Here is a 22,519-nt window from a genome sequence, read left to right as displayed (position 1 = left end):
AGCTTTGTCATGGGTGCTGAGATGCACAAGAAATTTTTGATGAATCGGCGATAATACTCGGCTAATCCCAGGAAGCTATGGATCTCTGTGGCATTCTTTAGAGTCACCCATTCGAGAACCGCCTTCACCTTGTTTGGGTCTACCTTAATGCCATCCTTGGTGACGATATGTCCCAAGAATCCCATTTGGTGTAGCCAAAATTCATACTTGTTGAATTTGGCGAACAACTGGTGCCCCCTTAACCATTGTAATATGAAACCTAAGGTGTTGGGCATGCTCCTCTTCACCTTTGGAGTAGATTAGAATGTCATCACTGAATACAATAACGAACTTGTCCAACACATCATGGAATACCCTATTCATCATGTCCGTGAATGCAGCTGGGGCGTTGGTTAACCCGAACGACAACACCAAGAATTTATAATGTCCGTACTGGGTCCTTAACGATGTCTTGTGAATATCGCTGCTCTTGATCTTCAACTGATGGTACCTAGACCTAAGATCAATTTTAGAGAAGACTCTTGCACCTTGCAATTGATCGAACAGGTCATTGATGCATGGCAATGGGTATCGGTTCTTGATTGTGAGTTTGTTCAGTTCCCAATAATCGATGCACATTCGCATGCTTCCATCCTTCTTCTTTACGAACAACGTGGGTGCTCCCCAAGGAGACACGCTTGGTTGAATGAGTCCCTTCTTCAACAAGTCTTGTAATTGGACCTGCAGCTCTTTTAATTCCACAGGTACTGTCATGCCCCCATCTCGATGAAAGATATTTTACAACAAAGGGGGTGGCTGGGACAACACATGTCATCCCAATATCTACCAGGATCATAGATATAGTGTCCCGAGCCACAGGTCACCTTATCATCAATCGTGATAATAGTAAGGAACGTACCAAATGAAATAAATCGTTCCAATTATAGAGTTAGCGGAAGCGAAATTTAATTAAATCATGTGAATTATGGAGCATCGGTTCTCTAATGATCACACATAGTACAATTTAAATGTTTGTAACCATTTAATTCTCTCCTTATAATTAAACATAAAGTTTATACATGATTGTGGATGAATATAGAAATTAAATGATAAATCACGCCACTAGGGCATCATTCTTGGGTGTACTTCGACATCCAAGTCATAGCCACCGGCTCCACTTGATTCGCATCCGATGGTGCTCATCAAGAGTTTATCTACATGTCAACTAAAAAGGGATTGCGCAATGGGGTTAGCTACGTGAGGAAGTAAAGGGGAATGCACATACATACACAAACAATTTCAAGCAATATGATGCATGCTAATGTTAGATTTATTTTTCACCTAACACACAATTCTATAAGTCAAGTGTATGCTACTGTGATAACATGGGAGATACTGAGGGTCACTTGATTTATCGCCCCAGTGAAACCTCAATTATCACACGAGAGCCTAAGCTAGTAGAAGCCATCAGATGACCCAGTAGCAGACCCCAATAGCCATCACTACCCCTAACCTGGCCTCTCCCACCTCCACAAGCAATAGGTGCTCAGACTATCCAACACATAAACCCCTATTGACAAGGGTCGTAGCATAAGGGAGTAAGCATCGTAGCCACAAATATACTACATGCAAGTCCTATCATCCCGAGAGGCATTCCGGGTGCATCAACATCCCATTCCATCTAGTACCCGGGTACCAGCACAGCACGACACATACAGATCAAGATGACATATAACAAATTTTTATAATTAAATAAATTGGGGTTCCGGTACCATAACCCGATACAATGGTGAGAACAATATCACATTCGTAGCAGTTCATATTGGAATAAATAATGCAATGCACACAATGCTTATATTATATATAATAGCATGATTAAGATTTTTTAATATATATATATATATATTAAAACCCACTCACCTAACTTGGGGGTCACCCGACGTGGTTGACATGAATCTCACCGATGCACCAGCTATCCATCGAGTTGGGTAGCCTAAAAATACAAAAGCAATCATTAAAAGATGTATAGAGGGGTCCCATGCTAGGCCCCCAAGGTTAAAACTAAGTTTCAACTAAGCCAGCACGAGCGGACTCATGGGCGGAAGCAACAGGGTGAGTCCGCCCCTGACTCCGTTCAAAAGATCAAAATACAAGGAGTGGATCCACAAACGGAACTTCTTGCTTGGATCCATTCCTACATCCGCTCAATTTCTTAGACACACACGAGAGTGAGCGGATCCACGGACGGATGCACCATCTTAATCCACCCTTGCACCCGTTCGATCTCTGAGACATACCCGAGAGAGAACAGACCCACGGGCGGAGGCAACAGAGTAAATCCGTTCCTTCATCTGTTTAGGTCTAGTCACTGGGATTATATTGGATGGATTGATGGACGGTACCACGATTGGTGAATCCTTTTATGCGTCCGTCGAAAATCTTTTCTAAGATTTCAAAGAGCTTTCCTTTCCTTCCAGCTTGAAGCTTGGAGTACACCTTGCACTCAGGATCATGGAGGGGGTGTCTTAGGTCTCCCTAGGGTCATTAGAACCTAGGTTTACCTCAAGGATCCAAGATCTCACAAGGTTTTGGTTCCATTTGGTCCAAAAGTAGGGTTTCATGGTTTAAAACCAAGGGTTCAGTAGCAATGGTTGCAAGGCAGCTTGTAGGAGCTTAACTAGGATTTGGTCATCACCATTAGAGCTCCAACTAAGGACCAAGCTTCACCTTGAGTCCCAATGGAACCCTAGGTTAGCTCAAGCTCAAGGAATCTACTCAAATAAAAAATGAGAAATGGGAAAAGAGAGAAGTACCAAGGTTTTAGGTCATACCTTGGTGAGAAGAGCTCCAATTCCAGCCCTAGCAAACCTTGAAGATCCACCTCCTTTTCCTTCCTCCCTTCCTTTCCATCTCTTCTTTTTCTTCTCTTCTTTAAGCCTTGTTCGGACAGCAAGAGGAGGAGATGTGGGGTAGCCAGCCATCTTGGCATGGCCTCCATCTTCTTCCCTTCCCTTCTCATTCCTCTCCTACTTCCACTTCTTCTTCTTGCTTGTTTCTTCTCCTCCACGGTTTGCTTGGGAGGGGGAGAGATAAGGGAATAGGAGGCTTGTTTATCTTTTAAGGGTTAAAAGGGATCTTAGGTTTTGTTTGTTTAGGTGCCCTTAAAACACTTAATGGTCTCTTGGGTTTAAATGGATTTTAATTTGGGCCTTAGGTCTTGTTTGGTCCATGTCATAACCCATTAGGTCTAGTTAGTTAATTAGGACATGTTTGGGTACACCCTAAGTCTCATAAGACCTATTTGTCCTCTAAGGTTTGTTTGATTTAAGTTAGGGTATAAAACAGTCTTGTGGGTCCTCTTTCATGGTCCAATTAACTAATTAATGGTAAGGGTGGGGGTTCATCTGGTCTGGGGATCTAATTATGGTGTCCGGGACACAGGGATGTGGGTCCCACAGGAAAATAAATCAAAAGGGCAAGTAACAGCATGAGCGGATCCACGAGCAGAACTAGTCAAGTGAGTCCGTTCATGACTCTGTTGCTGCTATCAGGGCCCAAACCTCGAGGAAAGTTATGGAGCATTGACCTGTACTTCCAGGACTTCAAGGGGACACTTATAATAAAATATTAAGTTCATGGTCATAAGTGTTGACCATAACCACCATGGCATTACCCTTAGGTAAGGTCCAATTTGCCCTGGGGTATTAGGGTATATTTCGGGTGCGGGTGTAACATCCCCCAACCTTATTAAAAATTTCGTCCCTAAAATTTGGCGCATCTAAAGGTCTTACTGGGTGAGGACTGTTGAATAACAACACCTCTAATCACCCAGTGCATGAACTAAGTCAAGGGTTCAATCAAGGTGGGGCAGTGCCTACATGGCATGACAAGTAAGATTTTTTAATTCTTTTTTCTTATAAGGTCGCATTACCCCATTCATATCTGTTGTTGGAGAAGGTCTTGTTACATCCTTCAATTTCAGCCTTCACAGCCTTATAAACTTACTACACAGTCATCCCATAGGGGAAAGTCCGTATTAGTCCTCTTTTGAGAACCAAACAATCTTTTACTAGTTCCAGTCTAAGTCAATTCCTTTAAGTAGGTCTTAATTATTAGCCTAACCGGTCATTGTCAAAGCATTGACCACTAACTCGTGATCAACTTGACCAAGGTCGGGGTTCAATCTAGTTAATGTAGTAAGGTTAGGGCAAAGTCACATTGTAGTGTAGGGGAGTTGATTTAGCCACACATTAGGGTTTAAGGGATATATATTTATTTTGTTTTGTTTTCAATTCACACATATACATAAGTATAAGTTTAATAATTACACTCATATCCCTAAGGTTGTATTTGTCACCTAGGTAAATCCACAAGAACACGAAGTTCTTAGGTACGGCATACTAGGTCTTTTCGAAAGTCTAAACATGACCTAAGACTCCATCTATTGGTCTAAATAAGAGCTCGGATGGACCAAGCAAAATTCTAATTAGAGTTGTCACTAGCTTGTGAGGTGTCATTAATGACCTCCAAATACACATGGCCTCTATTAATTACTCAGCTAAGCTATTCCAAACCAGCTTATTACTGCCTCTCTTCTTGTCTGGCTATGAGTCTGGGTCCTATGCACTCCATTAAGGGTTTCTACACCATATAGGTTTGGACTTCCTATCTATAAGTTTTGGTTTATTAAATCCTCGAGGTTTAAGGGTTTTAATCCTCAAAGGTAACTCTCCTCCTCTCACGTAAGAGGGGAGCCACAGTGCACACTATGCCTATCATCTCTTACCGGCTTGGCCAGTTGGGTGAAGGCCCTAACCATTTCACTTTCAAGGCATTAAACTAGATTTAAGTGATCTCAACAAATGGGCCAAACAACATAGGTGTTTAAATCTAGGGTATAGGCACATAATCATCACATATAGGTGTGGTCAAGAGGTCTTAATAATCTAGGCTCAAAATCCTAAAAGAAATTGAACGAACTCATGAGCGAAATCAGTACTATGAGTCCGTTCGTGGCTCCTCCGCAAGATAGGCAAAGCGGACTAAAGGGTAGATGGGGAGCGTGAATCCGTTCGTTCGTCCATTCTCAAAAGACTAAATTTTGTAAAAATACCGAGGTGATCGGATCTTCGGATGGACTCATAGAAGTGGATCCGTTCGTTGTTCCGCGCAGTTTTAAGAACAAAATTTTACAATTTTGTGCTGAGCGGATTCATGAGCGGAATCACGATAAGTGGATCCATTCGTGCGTCCGTTCCCAAAATTTTAATAAAATTGAGCCACGAGTTTTAAAACTCATTTTGGCTCCAAAAGAGAGGGACACAACCGTAGGAGAAAAACTTCTCCAAGGACCTCTGTTCAGGCATCCCTTGCTCCTCTTGGGTGGTTTTGGCAATCTCAATCCCTCGGATCAATCTCCTCCACTTCCAAGGTAAGGTTTTCTTCCCATTTCTCCTTTCCTTTTCTCTTTTCATTTCCATTTGTAGGGTTTTGATTGTGTCTTTTCATCTTCCTTTTCCTTTTTCTTGGATTTGGGATAAACCTCTCAAGTTTGTGATTATATTTTGATTTTGATTGCATTTTCCTAGCCATGTACACCAAGACCATTCCAAAATCAATTGAGGCTAAGGTTTTTGGGTTTGAATCAAGCCCTAATCGATCAATGGCACTATGTTAGGGGTCTCTTGTATGAACATTGTATCTTTTATTAATTTTAAAAGTCTTTACAAGAATTTTAGAGATTGTTTGTCATGTTTACCATGCCTAGTTGAATTTCTTAGATTATTTCTAGGTTTTTGTTGGGGCACAATCCTTAAATTCTCAATACTTTGGGAAAAACTCTTCAAAAGCATGTCAAATTCATTATATGTCTTAATGACTTCATAGAAAATCATTCCCTTGTCATATCCTCAAGTGCATTTCTTATTCATATGGTTATTCGTAAAATCCTTAGTATTTATCCCTTTTTTCTTTACAATAATTGGTTCCTTGTCTCTTGTTGGATATTTCATTCAATCACTTGTTTGTTTGGCATAGATTGGGGTGTAAAGTAGTCAAAAGCATATGTCATTCACATTGATCTCATCCTTTCACATCCATGCCCTAGGAATTTCATATGGACTTGTATACATTCATATTCTTATCTCTCTTCTTTAAGTCAATCATATTTCCAATGGTGTTCATGTCTTATTTTCTCCTTGTATAACTTTCGCATCTAACTAATCTCCATATCATATAGGCATTTCACTTCTATAATTTTATTTGCCAATTATATCTCATTATTCCAATTTGGCTTACTATTGTTGCCTTCTTGGGTGGTGTCTTGTGTGTAGGAAATTAGCCATGGCTCCGAAAAGAAAGAGGGATCCGGCCATAGTAACATCAATTCCTACGGCATACAATGTGGGGCGGTTTATCTCGGCAAAGACTGAGCGAATATTCTGGGAACACCTCTACGATAGGAAAATTTTAGTGGAGAGAGATGTAGTGGTAGAAGAGCTTCTGGCCTACAAGGTGGGTGCTAGATTCCACAAGCTAAAATGGAGCAGCATGCTGATTCATCCGGAACTCTACTATCCCACATTGGTTAGAGAATTTTATTCCAATTTGGTGCTGGTCAGAGAGGACAATGGTGGCTTCAAGTTGACTTCCTTTGTGAAGGGGGTCACCATTGCCTTCAATGAGGTGGAGTTGGGGATTCTTCTGGATGTTTCTGCAGAGGGTGACAGGGTTTATCATCCCCCAGGCAGTGATCATAACAAGTGTGTATCTCCAGTGGAGAATAAAAAATTGTTCAAGACTCTCACCAACAACAAGTATGATGAGAATGAAGATCTTTCCTGGTTTTCTCCCTTATAGCAGGTTCTCACATTTATAGCCAAGACCATTTTGGCTCCTTCCAAGGCACACAACACCCAGCCTCCTCTAATGTCAGCAGTTCTAGCATACTCCTCCCTATACACTGGCCAGCATATTTGTCTGCCACATGTGACCATCCAACATATGGCTCGCGCGGTGTTAAACCCTGCCCGCAAGAATACTTTGCCATATGGTAGACTGCTTACCCGGGTCTTTCTGTATTTTGGGGTTGATCTCGACCATGAGCCCAAGCAAACAAGTACCGAGGGGCCTTTTGGGTTCAATGCAATACAGAAGATGGGATTGTACTGCTTATGACAATTCTGGGGAGCCGGTAAGATATGGGGAGGGGGAGGACCCAAAGACATTGACGATGAGGATGATGATGATGACATTGAGTTCATGGGCTCCGGGCCATTTGCTGCAGGGACTTCTGGAGCACCAGGGGGAGGTGGAAGTGACATTCTACTGGCTATCAGACGATTGAACCTGAGGATGTTGGAGGGCTTCGATGATGTCATGAAGCAGTTCTCCAGTCAGGCTCGGCGTCTTGAGGGCATAGAGAGAGGAGTGAACGACATCAACACCTTCCTTGGTCGCAGTGGTGGCGATGGTGCGGATGATTAGCCCAGTTCTCTCTCCAAGCAATTTGAAGTTGTTTTGATCAGTCTTTTGTTTTCTAGTCTTTGGATGGATGTTTGTGGAACTATTTTCTTTTAGTTTTCTTATTTTTCTCTTCTTTTTTTTTTTTTGATCAGTTAATTTGGAAACTTTTGAGTATGGTGGACTTGTACTTTTGATTTGGGTTGGACAAAATCATGAGTTTTGAGTTGAAACAGTTGAAATCATGTATCTTGAGTTGGGGAGAATCACAATCACCCCCAAGCAGGAATTGGAACATTAAGGTGGTTAAACTTGGATATATATATGTTTATATGTTTACTCATTTCCCTTCTTTTGGATCATCTTTGGACAACTATGGGTTGATTATGTTTGATTTATCATTGATTATTGTGGATCATCACATATAACTGTCCATCTATTAATTACTCAGGACCCAACAAAACACTAACATGGTTATCAATTGACTGTCCATGTTTCAAGTCCTAAATCACATGGTTGCCTATTATCTTCTAGGTTCTCATTTCGCCACAGTCAGTCTTCTCCTATATCTGCATACAATGATTTATGCTCTTGAGATTTTTAATATAGAACCTAATTGTGGAGAGTAAATCAAGAGGTTACATTGGACTGTGGTCACTGCAGAGCATCATTGCTCTGATACCATTCTGTCATGCCCCCGTTCCGATGAAATATTTTTTACAGCAAAGGGGGTGACTGGGACAACACGTGTCATCCTAATACCTACCAGGATCACAGATACAGTGTCCCGAGCCACAGTCCACCCTGTCATCAATCGTGATAACAGCAAGGAACGTTCCAAATGGAATAAATCATTCCAATTACAGAGTTAGCGGAAGCGAAATTTAATTAAATCATGTGAATTATAGAGCATCGGTTCTCTAATGATAACACATAGTACAAATTAAATGTTTGTAACCATTCATTTATATCCTTATAATTAAACATAAAATTTATACATGATTATGGATGAATACAGAAATTAAATAATAAATCACGCCACTAGGGCATCATTCTTGGGTGTACATTGACATCCAAGTCATAGCCACCGGCTCCACTTGATTCGCATCCGATGGTGCTCATCAAGAGTTTATCTACATATCAACTAAAAAGGGATTGCGCTATGGGGTTAGCTACGTGAGGAAGTAAAGGGGAATGCACATACATACACAAACAATTTCAAGCAATATGATGCATGCTAATGTTAGATTTATTTTTCACCTAACACACAATTCTATAAGTCAAGTGTATGCTACTGTGATAACATGGGAGATACTGAGGGTCACTTGACTTATCGCCCCAGTGAAACCTCAATTATCACACGAGAGCCTAAGCTAGTAGAAGCCATCAGATGACCCAGTAGCAGACCCCGATAGCCATCACTACCTTTGACTTGGCCTCTCCCACCTCCACAGACAACAGGTGCTCAGACTGTCCAACACATAAACCCCTGTTGGCGTCGTAGCATTAGGGAACAAGCATCCTAGCCACATATATACTACATGCAAGTCCTATCATCCCGCGTCCCATTCCATCTAGTATCGGGGTATCAGCACGGCACGACACATACAAATCAGGATGACATATAATAATTTTTTATAATTAAATAAATTGGGGTTCTGGTACTGGCACACCCGACACCGTAACCCGATACAATGGTGAGAACAATATCACATTCGTAGCAGTTCATATTGGAATAAATAATGCAATGCGCACAATACTTATATTATATATAATAGCATGATTAAGATTTCTTAATATATATATTCAAACCTAACAAAGTCACCCAAAACCCACTCGCCGTACTCGGGTATCACTCGGCGTGGTTGATATGAATCTCACCAATGTACCAGCTATCCATCAAGTTGGGTAGCCTAAAAGTACAAAAGCAATCATTAAAAGATGTATAGAGGGGTCCCATGCTAGGCCCCTAAGGTTAAAACTAAGTTTCAACCAAGACAGCACGAGCGGACTCATGGGTGGAAGCAACAGAGTGAGTCCGCCCCTGACTTTGTTTAGGCCTAATGGTCAAAATACAAGGAGCGGATCCACAAACGGAACTTCTTTCTTGGATCCATTCCTGTATCCGTTTGATTACTTAGACACACCCAAGAGTGAACGGATCCATGGACGGAAGCGCCATCTTAATCCACCCTTGCATCCGTTCGATCCCTGAGACATATCCGAGAGGGAACGACCCATGGGCGGAGGCAACAGAGTAAATCCGTTCCTTCATCTATTGAGGTCTAGTCACTGGGATTATACTGGACGGACAGACGGATGGTACCACGATTGGTTAATTTTTTGTGCGTCCGTCGAAAATCTTTTCTAAGATTTCAAAGAGCTTTCCTTTCCTTCCAGCTTGAAGCTTGGAGTACACCTTGCACTCAGGATCATGGAGGGGGTGTCTTAGGTCTCCCTAGGGTCATTAGAACCTAGGTTTACCTCAAGGATCCAAGATCTCACAAGGTTTTGGTTCCATTTGGTCCAAGGGTAGGGTTTAATGGATTAAAACCAAGGGTTCAGCAGCAATGGCTGCAAGGCAGCTTGTAGGAACTTAACTAGGGTTTGGTCATCACCATTAGAGCTCCAACTAAGGACCGAGCTTCACCTTGAGTCCCAATGGAACCCTAGGTTAGCTTAAGCTTAAGGAATCTAATTAAATAAAAAATGAGAAATGGAAAAAGAGAGAAGTACTAACGTTTTAGGTCATACCTTGGTGAGAGGAGGTCCAATTCTAGCCCTTTTCCTTCCTCCCTTCCTTTCATCTCTTTTTTTTCTTCTCTTCTTCAAGCCTTGTCCAGACAACAAGAGGAGATGTGCGGCAGCCAGCCATCTTGGCATGGCCTCCATCTTCTTCCTTTCCCCTCTCAATCCTCTCCTACTTCCACTTATTCATCTTCCTTGTCTCTTCTCCTCTACAGTTTTCTTGGGAGGGGGGAGAGATAAGGGAATAGGAGGCTTGTTTATCTTTTATGGGTTAAAAGGGATCTTAGGTCTTGTTTGTTTAGGTGCCTCTAAAACACTTAATGGTCTCTTGGGTTTAAATGAGTTTTAATTTGGGCCTTAGGTCTTGTGTGGTCCATGTCATAACCCATTAGCTCTAGTTAGTTAATTAGGACATGTTTGGGTACACCCTAAGTCTCATAAGACCTATTTGTCCTCTAAGGTTTGTTTGGTTTAAGTTAGGGTGTGAAACCCATTATTTATTAAAGTTAAGTCTTGTGGGCTCGCTTTTATGGTCCAATTAACCAATTAATGGTAAGGGTGGGGGTTCATCTAGTCTGGGGATCTAATTATGGTGTTCGGGACATGGGGATGTGGGTCCCATAGGAAAATAAATCAAAAGGGCAAGTAACAGCACGGTTGGATCTGTGAGCGGAACCAGTCAAGTGAGTTTGTTCGTGACTCTGTTGCTGCTGTCAGGGCCCAAATTTTGAGGAAAGTTACGAGGCTTTGACCTGTACTTCCAGGACTTCGAGGGGACACTTATAATAAAATACTAGGTTCAGGGTCATAAGTGTTGACCATAGCCACCATGGCATTACCCTTGGGTAAGGTCCAATTTGCCTCGGGGTATTAGGGTATATTTTGGGTGCGGGTGTAACAGGTACCATCTGATAGGGTACCTTGGATACAGGTGTTGCATCGGGGATTAAATCGATCGTGAGTTCCATTTCTCGATCGGGCGGTAGCTGGGTCAGATCTTCAGAAAAAACATCGAAAAATTCCCTAACAACAAGTTCTTCCAATGGCTTAATCTTTGCCTCGGTGTCCATTACTATGGCCAAATAGCCCTGACATCCTTCATCTAATAGCTTTCATGCTTGAAGGTCGGATAAAGTTATCCTCTTGGGCTTCTTCATCGGTTCACTTTGGTAGGTGAAAATCAAGCCGTCATTCAACTTGAATGTGATCTTCTTCTCTGCACACATGACATTTGCCCCAAAGGCGGATAGCCAATCTATGCCTAATATTGCGTCAAAGTCTGTGTCAAATTTGATTAGTCGGGCGGTCAGGTTCTTCCCATTAATTTCCACTAGACAGGGGTCGTAAACTTCCTTCAGGCTCATGACACTTCCAATTGGTGTGCTAACTACTAAATCGTGCCCTATGTCCCATACTTGGACGGTCATCCTATCCGTGAAAGCAATGGAAACAAAAGAGTGGGATGCACTCGAGTCGAATAACACTCGTGTTGGGGTAGACCATATAGTCAAGGTACCTAGGGTTTGTATAAAAATAAGGATGCAATTAAGTTCCTTGCACTCATTGGTTTGTTCCCCTACAATTTAGTAGTGTTAGGCGGACTTACCTATCATTACTTTCGGATTTGCCTCTGCCTCTTCGTTGGTAAGCATGAACACCTTTCCTCGCGTCTGGTTGTCTCGTGGTTGAAAGGGTTGAGCAAGGGACTAGATTGGCAGGTATGCGTTGTATCCGCGATGCGCAGAATCCCTAGCCATGTGCCCAGCTTTGTGGCATACAAAGCATATATTGGGTAGTGCAGATGGGGAAGAGGCCTGGCTTACTTGGCTCATTGCTGGTCAAGATGGCGGGGCGGCAGTTGTTGCTTAACTTGTAGTGGGTTGAGCATGCCTACTAGAGCTTCTTGAATCTTTCCATCATTTTAGCTGTGGAGCTTTCCGCCGCGTGTTGAGGCATAGGTGGAGGAATTGTAGGGGCTAGTTGGGTGGTGGCACTGGTCGCATCTACATCATGGCCGCGAACTATGTGGACATGTGGCATAACAACTCCTATTGTTGCTGCATGGTCCGCATCATGGTAGTCATGATGGTGTTCACCTCTCCAGCTGCCATACCTAGTTGGGATGCAGCTGCAGCAGCTGGGGCTACCACCAGTACCGGATTTGGGATGACTCAGGGTACCCTTAGCAAAGTAACCGATACTTCAAAGTTTTGAGCTTCGGCTCTATCCGGTAGCTCAACTTCTAGAACAAATCAAGGGCCTCTTCCATGACGTCCTCCCTATTGGATTTGGTGTTGACCATGTTTGATTTCTAAAAGAAACTCTGTGTTTAATATCTCCACACCCCTTGGCGAGGGAAAATTTATAGTTTAGCTGTCACATGTAGGCTATCATTTCTATGTTTCTGGTGTAATACCATTAGCATTGTAGTAAGGAATACTAGCTACCAAGGATACATCCTACTAGGTTGTCGTTGTTAACAATTCCATGTATTGAATGAGTTTTATGACATGGTGTTTCATGTAAGATGATAGAACAAGGTTTTATAATAAGAAGGCAACTGTTTGGTCTATACCTGTACCTAGCAAGCGAGTTGCTCCATGGAATTGTTATCAGAGAAAGGGAATATCCTTCAAATTCCACGATGGGTGAACAGAAGCGATTATGGAAGAATGCCATACAGTTTATGGTCTAAGGTGACATATTGTATAAAGGTCTTATGACGGCATACAACTGCTATGTGTAGACGAAGACCAAGCCCAGGTGATTATGGAAAAAATCCACCAGGGGATCTACAGACCATAAAAGAATGCCAAGATGCTTACCAAGAAAATCCTCAGAATGGGATACTATTGGGCAACCATGCAAGGCGATTGTGCATCATTTGTCAGGAGGTGTTACAAATGCCTGATATTTGCCAATATCATCCATATTCCTCCAACAAAGCTTCATTCGTGTAATGCTCCCTCACTGTTTTCAACATGGGATATTGACATAATAGGGAAAGTGACGCCAAAGCATCCAATGGACACAAATTCATCCTTGTTGCCATAGATTATTCACCAAATGGGTGGAGGTACAGTCTTATGCTGTCCTGACAGCTGCAAAGGTAGCAAAGTTCATCAAGGAGAACAACATATGCAGGTATGGAGTACCACATACCCTCATATTCAATCAAGGAGCGTATTTCTGGGGAAAGGCAGGCAAATTCTGCACCAAGTTTGGTATCCAAAGACATCGGTCTATGACTTACAGACCATAGACTAATGGAGCAGTAGAAGCAACCAATAAGAATGTCAAAGTCATATTACCAAAAATGGCTGATACTCATAAGGATTGGGTAGATAAGATCCCATATGCATTATGGGCCTATTAAACGTCAATTCTAACTTCTACCGGGGCAACCCATTTTCCTTGGTCTATGAATGGAGGCAGTGCTACCCATGGAAATCCAAATGCCATCTCTCAAAGTATTAATGGAAAATAAATTACCTGAATGAGAATAGATGCAGGTAACGCACGACGAGCTCAACCTGTTGGATGAAAAGAGGATGAAAGCTCTGGATCATCTCAAGAAGTATCAACTCAGGATGGCAAGGGCATTCAACAAAGGAGTTCACCCTCGCAACATTGAAGAAGGATATTTGGTTGTCTGAGAACAAAGGGCACCTATTCATGACCCAAGGGGCAAGTTCAGGCCTAATTGGAGTGGACTTTACCAAGTGAAGGAAATCCTGACCGGGCAAGCAGTTCGTCTGAGAGATTTTGATGGGAAGATTTAAAGGGCCTTGTCAATATGGACCAACTCAAAAAATATTATGTGTAGCCATCTGACCTACATGAACTATGTTTGACCTGATTCCTTTTCAAAGGATACGTAGGCAACTTGGCATGCTCAAGTGCGGTCTCAATAACCAATCCCCACAAGGAACATTCTCTAATTCTGCCACCCAACACCTCTGTCATTCAGAAAAACTCTTTCCGCCGTTTGGCTTTTTCCTAGGTTACTAATAGGAGTCTCCTGAAGTTCTGCTACCCGACACCTCTGTCTGTCATTTAAAAACAAAAATCTGCCGTTTGGCATCCTTCTAAGAGATGATTGAAGAGGACCACTACGTATATGTAAAATGGTCCAAGGAAGGTTTTCTTATCCTATCCTTGTATGTTGATGACATCCTACTGGCTGGGAATGACATGGAGTTAAATGTCGCCACTAAAGAGTGGTTGTCCTCTACTTTTAAGATGAAGGACATGGGTGAGGCCAACTTTGTGTTGGACATGAAGATTGTAAGGCACTGCCCTAGGAGATTTCTTAGTTTGACTGAAGAAACTCACATAAAGAATGTCCTTGCGTGATTCCATATGAACAACTCAAAACCCATAGACACTCCAATGGACAAGGCATGCATTTTGACCCAAGACCAGTGCCCTAAGACTGATGAAGAAAGAAACAGATGTCCAAAGTACCCTATCTAGTCGCAGTAGGCAGTATAATGTATGTGATGAGGTTCAAGCCCTAAGACTGATGAAGAAAGAAACAAATGTCCAAAGTACCCTATCCAGCCGCAATAGGCAGTATAATGTATGTGATGAGGTGCACGCATCCAGACATATGCTTTGCTATTAGCATGGTTAGCCATTATTAGAGTAACCCAGGACCAGTTCATTAGCAAGTTATAAGGAGGATCCTTCAATACCTACGTGGAACTACAGACCTCACACTCACCTATAGTGGTTTAGACTTGAGATTGAGGGGCTATAGTGATGCTGATTAGGCTAGTGACAAAGACGAGAGTAAATCCACCTCAGGGTATGCATTTGTCCTAAGAGACGGTGCTGTTACTTGGAGTAGCAAGAAACAGACTTGCATCACCCTATCCACGGTGGAGTCGAAGTATGTGGCATGTTCAACACTAGTTCAGGAGGTCATTTGGCTCAGAAGTTTCTTATAGAGACTTAGTGTTTCACCTCACTCAGATGACGCTATGCTTATATGTTGTGACAGCACGGCAGCATTGGCATTTGCGAAGGACCCCAAGTTTCATGGGAGAGGTAAACACATTGACATACAATATCATTACATTTGAGACATGGTTGTGCAAGGTGAAGTAGTTCTAAAACACATGTCCACTAGCAGTATGTTGGTTGATCTTTTGTTGAAGCCCATTGCTAGAAATGTTTTCCTTGTTCATGTTAAGAACTTGGGATTGTGATGGATTTGATATGTATTTTATTTTGGACAGTATTATGGATTGACATTTATTTGTATCTCTCTTTCATTTATTTATGAGATATATTTGTTTGAGTGATATTATGTGTATACATTTATTTATTATTGTAAAAATGTCACAAGGCATTGAGTCAACCCACTTACATGGGTGAATTGCCTTGGCGCTTATGGCTAGCGAGCAAGATGAGCCTATGAGCACTTGTGCTTCATGACACCTTAATTAGAGCTAAGATGATATCTTTTCTGCTCCAACATGGAAGATACCACACTTCTATGTAGCCTGTGAAAAGCCGGATGTAAGGTTTCAAGCAGAAACCATAAGGGTGACTGTGCTATAGAAACTTAGGTTTGGCTCTTGGTACAACAACTAGACTAAGATCCGTATGGCGTTCATATATTTTTGTGAGTGAAATGCCCACCTCAGTTGGAGTTAAGTCACAACATAAATATCATACTGTATTTGCTTATACCGATCGATAGTAAGAGTGACTGAATGGATCCTTACTTTGTCACTGTGTGAGCAATATAGATTATATTAATCCCTCAGTACCCTTATTACCTGAGACACTGTCATGAAGTGGACACCCAGTGATGCTACATTAGCGTACTCCTCAGGATCATGGATGATGTGGTCTAGCGGGACACGATTGGGAAAGTTGTTGGGGACAATCGGATTGACATGAAGGACTCAGTGAAAACCATCCGACATTACACATTTGTTTTATGACTCACTGACCAAGTGACTTGTCGTATTTGTGATCGACGTAGTCATGAGTATATTACATATAAAGGGTTAGCACTGCTCATCATGAGGGATCGAGAGGGCTAGATCTGGTGTAGTTGGATTATTTGGGGTATTTTGATGGAACCTTGATATAACACTCCTACCTTGTGTTATCTCATTAGGTCACATGCCCCATTTCCTGTATGAAGAGTTGAACGATTAAGAGAAACTTGGATGCATAGTTGAGCTAATGCGCCTTATGTGGAAGAGTGGGAGATGTAATACAAAACCGGGTCTTAGCCCTGGTTCATGGTGCCCACAAGGGGCAGCCTATCCCAGCCCACGAGAAGAGGAGAGAGGGCCGGTCATGTTATGTAAGACTCTCTACCCCTCCTTCCTAGTCAGAGCATGACTAGTAATAGGGGGGGCCTTAAGGTTAGGTTATAAATACCCCTCCTATAACCTTAAGGCAGATACACTAGAAACCAAATTTCTCCTCTCTCTCTTGCTCTCCAAGTCTTTGTGTTCTTTATGGGATCCCATCTGTTCCCAAGGATTTGTGGTGTGGAGTTCTTCTTCGTGGAGAAACCTGATAAGATATTCAAAGATTGTGAAGGAGATCGTTCGAGTTCCGTGAATCTTGTAACCAAAGTGTTCTCATCTCCATTCAAGTAACACCCTAACGGGTGGTGATTTATTTACAATGGCATTGGTACAAATGCCCAAGGAGGGATACTTTCGACCCAAACCAACATGGGGTGGGAGTCTGTGATGAGACAAGAGTCTCATGACTCCCATCACATGGTCACATCACCAATGGTGAGAGGATTCTTTCTCCCCAACTCATGAAGTGAAAATCTTGCCTTTAAAAGAACTAAATACAAAAGTAGATCATTCATGTACCTATGGGATTGGCCATTGGTTCCTGGGGCAGATTTTACTGATGAGGCCACTCTCGTGTTGATCTCGTACTGCGGCGAGGGGCTCAGTCCACTGCACATTGAGAAGTCTCAGGAGGAGGTGAGCTTCTCTATCATGAAGTTTCCAGAGGAGGAAGTGGTGAGACTGTCTATGTTCCAGCCATTGGTAGAGAATTCAAGTGGGTTAGAATGGATTGATCGTTCCCACAGATGGTGCCAACCTGTTGCGTCCAGAAACTATTGATAGATCTCTCCAGGATTAAACCTGCAAAAAGGGGTCAGATGAGCAAGGGAGAGTCGGTCTTCTCTGGCGGGAGACTCTCTGATGCCTAAGCTAGATCTCTGATAGTAGTAGACAAATTAATAGAATTCAAGATGATCATTGTGATCTTACCTGAGTATATATAGTGTGGACTGTAGGTAGAGGCCATGATGGAGAGTCCCGCAATCATGAGCCTTTCATTCCTAGTGAAAGGTCTTGTTGTAGAATCCTCTTGGGAAAGTGCTTCCCTATTTGGTAGGAGTCCATTAATGTTACGAGTTTCCACATTGCCGCTCAACAGGGGATATGGATTCCTTACAGGACTGTGATGCTAACTGGTTGCGATATATTAGGATTTGGGATATATATGCTGCCTGTTATGAGGGGATCTTATCCTCTCATGACTGGGTTTCCCGATCTGGGTTGATCAGGTGTTGTGCGGGCTTGACCTACATTTAGGTATATCACTCCCCAACTCGTGAAGTAAAAACTTTGCCTTTAATATTTGTTACTTAAAAAACCTAAAAACAAAAGTAGACATTTATGTACCTACTCGATTAGTGTTAATGAGTATTTGTCACAAATTTTTAGATAGCCCTCGCACACGAGCTTGTGAGGCGAATATTAGAAGTAGAGAAAGAGAGTCCAGCGAAGTGAGGAGAGATATTTTTACAACTTTGCCCAGCTTTGATAAGATTATCAAACCTTTCATTGTCATTGTATCACGTGGCATGATGATTTAGTAATTCTTATTATTTCATAGAAAATGTGTGTTTAAGATTAATCATGTGTCAAATTTATTCAAATCACACAATGCCAAGATGCCATGCATCTCATGTATGTCCACCAAGGTTTAACTTCATGGTATCGGTTCTAGATTGATCACAATATCGGATGGTTTTGCCCCTGATTTTCTTAAAAATTTGATTTTTTTAAATCTTAATACCCATAGTCCGTATCGTTACATCAAGACGTGATGTAAGCCCAAGCTATCCTATATAGATCTGCCTATATGGCCGATCTCAAATCGATACCTAAAACCATGATGTCCACACGTGAATACCTGATCAAGAACCTTAGGATCTACCTCAGTCCAGCCCCAACTAATCTGCCACATGAGAAATACTTGATCTACTTTGAGAAGTTCATCAAGACAGTCCATTCTGAAAAAAATAAAATACCTTTCTCGTATATTTAATTCGGCATCTACTTATTTCTAGGGAAGGTTAATCGTCAAGATTAAAATGAATTTCTAGGGAAGTTTAGTCAAGATTAAAATGAAGAGGAAACAGGAGTTTTTTTGTTTTGTTTCTGGTAGAAGAATAATCCATTAGAAGAAAAACGGATTACAAGAAGTTTGCTATTCCAATAGGAACAACAAAACAAGATTCGGATATAGGCCAAACAATCCTATCAGCAAAGAGGACACAAGAGTTACTTGAACTTGTATGCTCCCTGTAGATGAAACGTCAATTCACCGAGTAATATACACCATTCAATTTGTGGTGGTGATACCATTAGAAGAAATAATCCCACTAAAGAGGAAAGCGGTCGGCTCTCTCATAAAAGAGTCCTTTCAGATTTCAGTTTTAATTATCTACACAGAAACCAATAAAATATCCTTTTAATTAACAAAATAATAAAATGGAAATTTATTCTTTGAATTGCGGTGTACGGTCTAATGCATCATACTTAAGGATCCAACCGTCCATCCAATACTTGATAGGATAAAAGACGTTAATGCTCATACTTTTACGATTGAATTCTCAAGGTGTAAATTCTTACCATTGGATTTTTACGATTTGGATAGGCTACGTTGTAAGATTACTATTAAACTGATTGGACATTTGGGCCCCTCGGCATTATTAAACATTAAAATAACGAAAAGGATGGTTTCACTCGATCACTCTCATTAGCAGGGAAAGTAAATGGAGGTATTTCTGGAATCGTTATTGTCTACGGTTCCTGACTGGTGCGGTTCCCTAGTGCCTCTCACAAGAGGGGGGTGGGATCCACCCGAGACACCTGACCGAACACTCTGTCCAGGTGGGGTCCACCCTTCTCTTGTGAGAGGCAATAGGGAACCGCATACGATAAAAATTCGGTATTTCTGTACTTGTGGATACCCCCACCTTCCCAACTTCGTATCTTTTTGTATACAACAACATAAGTATTCCAATTTATCACACAGAGTTAATCACTGCCCCATAACGATCCTGCTAACCTCACGAAAACCTATCACTCAGTCAAAGTCATGGTTTTAGTGCCCGTATCGGATCCGGTATCCATCACCTTCATAACCTATCCGGTACAAATATACTATTAGCATAGATCGTCTGTACCCGATAAGTTTACCCCCGGATTTTTTTCTGAACAGATTTTTTAACAATTTTATCCCTTATCCTTACCGGTCTGGCCAGACCAGGCCAGGCCAGGTATGGATATTGATCAACTTCAAAACCATGTTCACAGTTGGGAAAGAAAATTTTTATCCCTTAATTATAATATTCCCCACCCCTGTGTCACTGTGACTGTGACTGTGACTGATGTCGGTCAAGTTTTGCTGACCTTATGAAAAAGATAAGAAAGAGAGAGAGAGAGGGATCAAAAAGCCAAAGGCAGACGTCGTCCTATCATATGCGTTCATTTGCCGTTACTTCAACAGATTGCACCCATGAAATATAGCCGTTACAAAATACTGCTTTTATTTTGGACTTTGTATATTAAATAGGCTTCCTTTCTCCACAAAGTCCACCATTGATTTGATTCATCATCACAGAATCACAGTAATGACTAAAGCTGCAGCTCTCTCTCTTCACATTCTCTGCTTTTCTGCGCTTCTGCTCTCGTCCTTCAACTCAGGAGGTACTTCCCACTTTCTTTGCTTATCTCAGTTGCAATTCTTCTCTGCTGATTTTGTTGTACTCTGTTCTTCGTACTCTTTTGGTTATTTTGCCTAGTTTTCTGTCTAACTTCTGCTCACTTCCAGGTTCTCTTCGATCTAGATTTTCTGCATTATTGAATCTAAATGGGGATTTGGTTTTGTGTTTCAAGCAGGATTTTTATATTTTTACAAGAGCTTTTTCTTTGTAAACTGAATCAGAGTTACAATTTAGTAAATCTAATACGGGTTTATAATTAAGTGACCTGTTTTTCTTGAACTCAGTCTCGTTTAGGTTTTTCCTACTCCAAAATCTATCTTGGATTTCCACTCATATGCTCGCTATTATTTAAATCTGAACTGGGTTATCTAATAATTCAAATCTGACTCGATTGGGATCACCAATTGTTCTCATATAATTCGTCTTTTTCAAATTTCAATTTAGGACTAAAGGCACTTTCACAGTCGAGGTTTCAGTTTGCAGAGTAAAGAAAGAGATTATTATGAAACATCTAAACCATAAATGTACTTATGATCTACTTCTGTAAATTGTTGCAGGTGGAACCCTGAAGTTGGTGAATGGACAGGCATGTGCACCTACTAGAAATTAGGTGGAAAAAAATGAAAACTTGATGTAAAATTTATCTGATTTCTTGAATTTCTTTCATGGTGTTGCAGAAAACTTGGTGTGTGGCGAAGCCTTCATCAGATCCAAAAATTCTACAAGAAAACATTGACTATGCTTGCTCTAATGCAGACTGTACTATTCTGAGAAGGGGTTGCCCATGTTCTAACCCAGATAATCTAATGAACCATGCCTCTGTAGCCATGAACATCTACTACCAGTCCAGGGGGAGGAACCATTGGAATTGTGACTTCAAGAACTCTGGTCTCGTTGTCATCACTGATCCAAGTAAGTCTGTTGCTCTGGTTTTCTTGGATTTGATTCTGAAATGATATGAAACAAACAGAGCATATTATTTGTTTTCTATAATGGAGTTGAGGGATTTTATTATTATTATTAGGGAAGCAGTTCTCTGTCTAGGAGTGTGGCCTACGCCAGCACTCTCATGTGTCTATCTCTCTCCTCCTTAAAATAAGGGGGCAGAGGTGTCTTTTCACATGGGAAGGAGAGAGATAGACTCATGGGAGTGCTGGCGTAGGCCACACTCCCGGACAGAAAACTTTTTCCCTTATTATTATTATTATTTTTTTAATCCTTTCCGTGTCTTTGCAGGTTATGGGAACTGTCGATATGAGTAATATATAGTAAGAAAAGCTGCAACTTCCATAAACAAAAGATGATGAACTCCAATGTGTTTCAGTTTGTTACTGTATTAGGTTACTATGCTGGAAAAAGTGGATACTACTATAGAGAAACAGTGCAATGGAAAATATTTCTACTTGCTTCCCATTACTCTCGTTCGTTTGTATGTTTTTTTTTTTTTTTTTTTTTTTGTGATTTTCTCTATCCTCTTTATCATTTGGATTATTCGTTTCTGGCGCTTTCAAGGACTAAATTGGCTTTCAAGTAAGCTGGCGAGGGAGGAGGAGATCATGATGAAGTCAAGAAAAAAGTATTCATGAGTTTTTATAAAATTCAACACTGATATAAGGGCCCCTTGTCCATCATCATGTTTTTGGGTTCCACTTGAATAGTCTGAGACTTACAGATAGTTGGACACTCTCTCATTAATGGTTAGTTTTTTAAGTTAGAGTTTTATCAAGTTCCAACAAGTGGTATCAGAACTAAGAATGTGGTAAGGGGTGAGACAAAGATACTAGCATAGGCGAACGTGGGAACCAATGTGTTCTTCTCCCATGGAGATTGTTGACCTTCCACGTGAAAGGCAGAAATAATGACTAGATTGCTCAGGCACCCTCTCCTTAATGGCTAGGTTGCTCAACAACTTGCATGACTTAGGAATCGTTAAAGGTTGATATGATTTATTTTGAAATTTTTAGTTGGGCGAGGTCCATAAGATGATTGTTAATTCCAAGGTTTTTAAGTGGGACTACTTTGATTTGAAGCTTTAGATCAGGATTCATTTGGTGGTTTATTCTTTGCTGTCTTTTGGAGCTGAAGAGGATGGAATGTGGTGTGCACCCAGTTTTATTGACATAGCTAACTGACATAGTGACATTAGTTCAGGAGGCTAAGTAAGGCCATCTTTTCTCGAGGAATATTGATGTTACACTTGTAGCAGGAATGTTCCTGTTACAAGGCTGGCAGCCAAAGAAATGGGATCGTAAAGGGTATTTTAGAAAATACTAAAACTTAGGATGGTATTTATGAACTCAAAGGGAAAGTGAA

At 41.3% G+C, this 22,519-nt stretch overlaps 1 protein-coding gene across 1 annotated transcript; it reads left to right on the top strand.

Annotated features, from left to right (window-relative positions):
• The first annotated feature begins 20,044 nt into the window (after positions 1-20,044).
• Positions 20,045-21,537, top strand: LOC122640477 (major pollen allergen Ole e 10). The gene is made up of 4 exons (XM_043833687.1): positions 20,045-20,186; positions 20,764-20,792; positions 20,884-21,118; positions 21,443-21,537. Exons 1-4 carry the CDS (start codon positions 20,114-20,116, stop codon positions 21,466-21,468), a joined length of 363 nt encoding a protein of 120 aa, XP_043689622.1. The 5' UTR covers positions 20,045-20,113; the 3' UTR covers positions 21,469-21,537.
• Positions 21,538-22,519: the final 982 nt, after the last annotated feature.

The sequence above is a fragment of the Telopea speciosissima genome, chromosome 9, assembly GCF_018873765.1.
Source record: "Telopea speciosissima isolate NSW1024214 ecotype Mountain lineage chromosome 9, Tspe_v1, whole genome shotgun sequence".
NCBI classification, from domain to species: Eukaryota; Viridiplantae; Streptophyta; class Magnoliopsida; order Proteales; family Proteaceae; genus Telopea; species Telopea speciosissima.
This window is presented reverse-complemented; position numbering and strand designations above follow the sequence as displayed.

What these genes read in the sequence shown, in the direction of transcription:
- LOC122640477 (XM_043833687.1), top strand. Translation starts at nt 20,114, where the DNA reads ATGACTAAAGCTGCAGCTCTCTCTCTTCACATTCTCTGCTTTTCTGCG. An exon ending in GCTCTCGTCCTTCAACTCAG is followed by an intron (nt 20,187 to 20,763) that starts GAGGTACTTCCC and finishes AAATTGTTGCAG; the next exon opens with GTGGAACCCTGAAGTTGGTG. An exon ending in CGTTGTCATCACTGATCCAA is followed by an intron (nt 21,119 to 21,442) that starts GTAAGTCTGTTG and finishes GTGTCTTTGCAG; the next exon opens with GTTATGGGAACTGTCGATAT.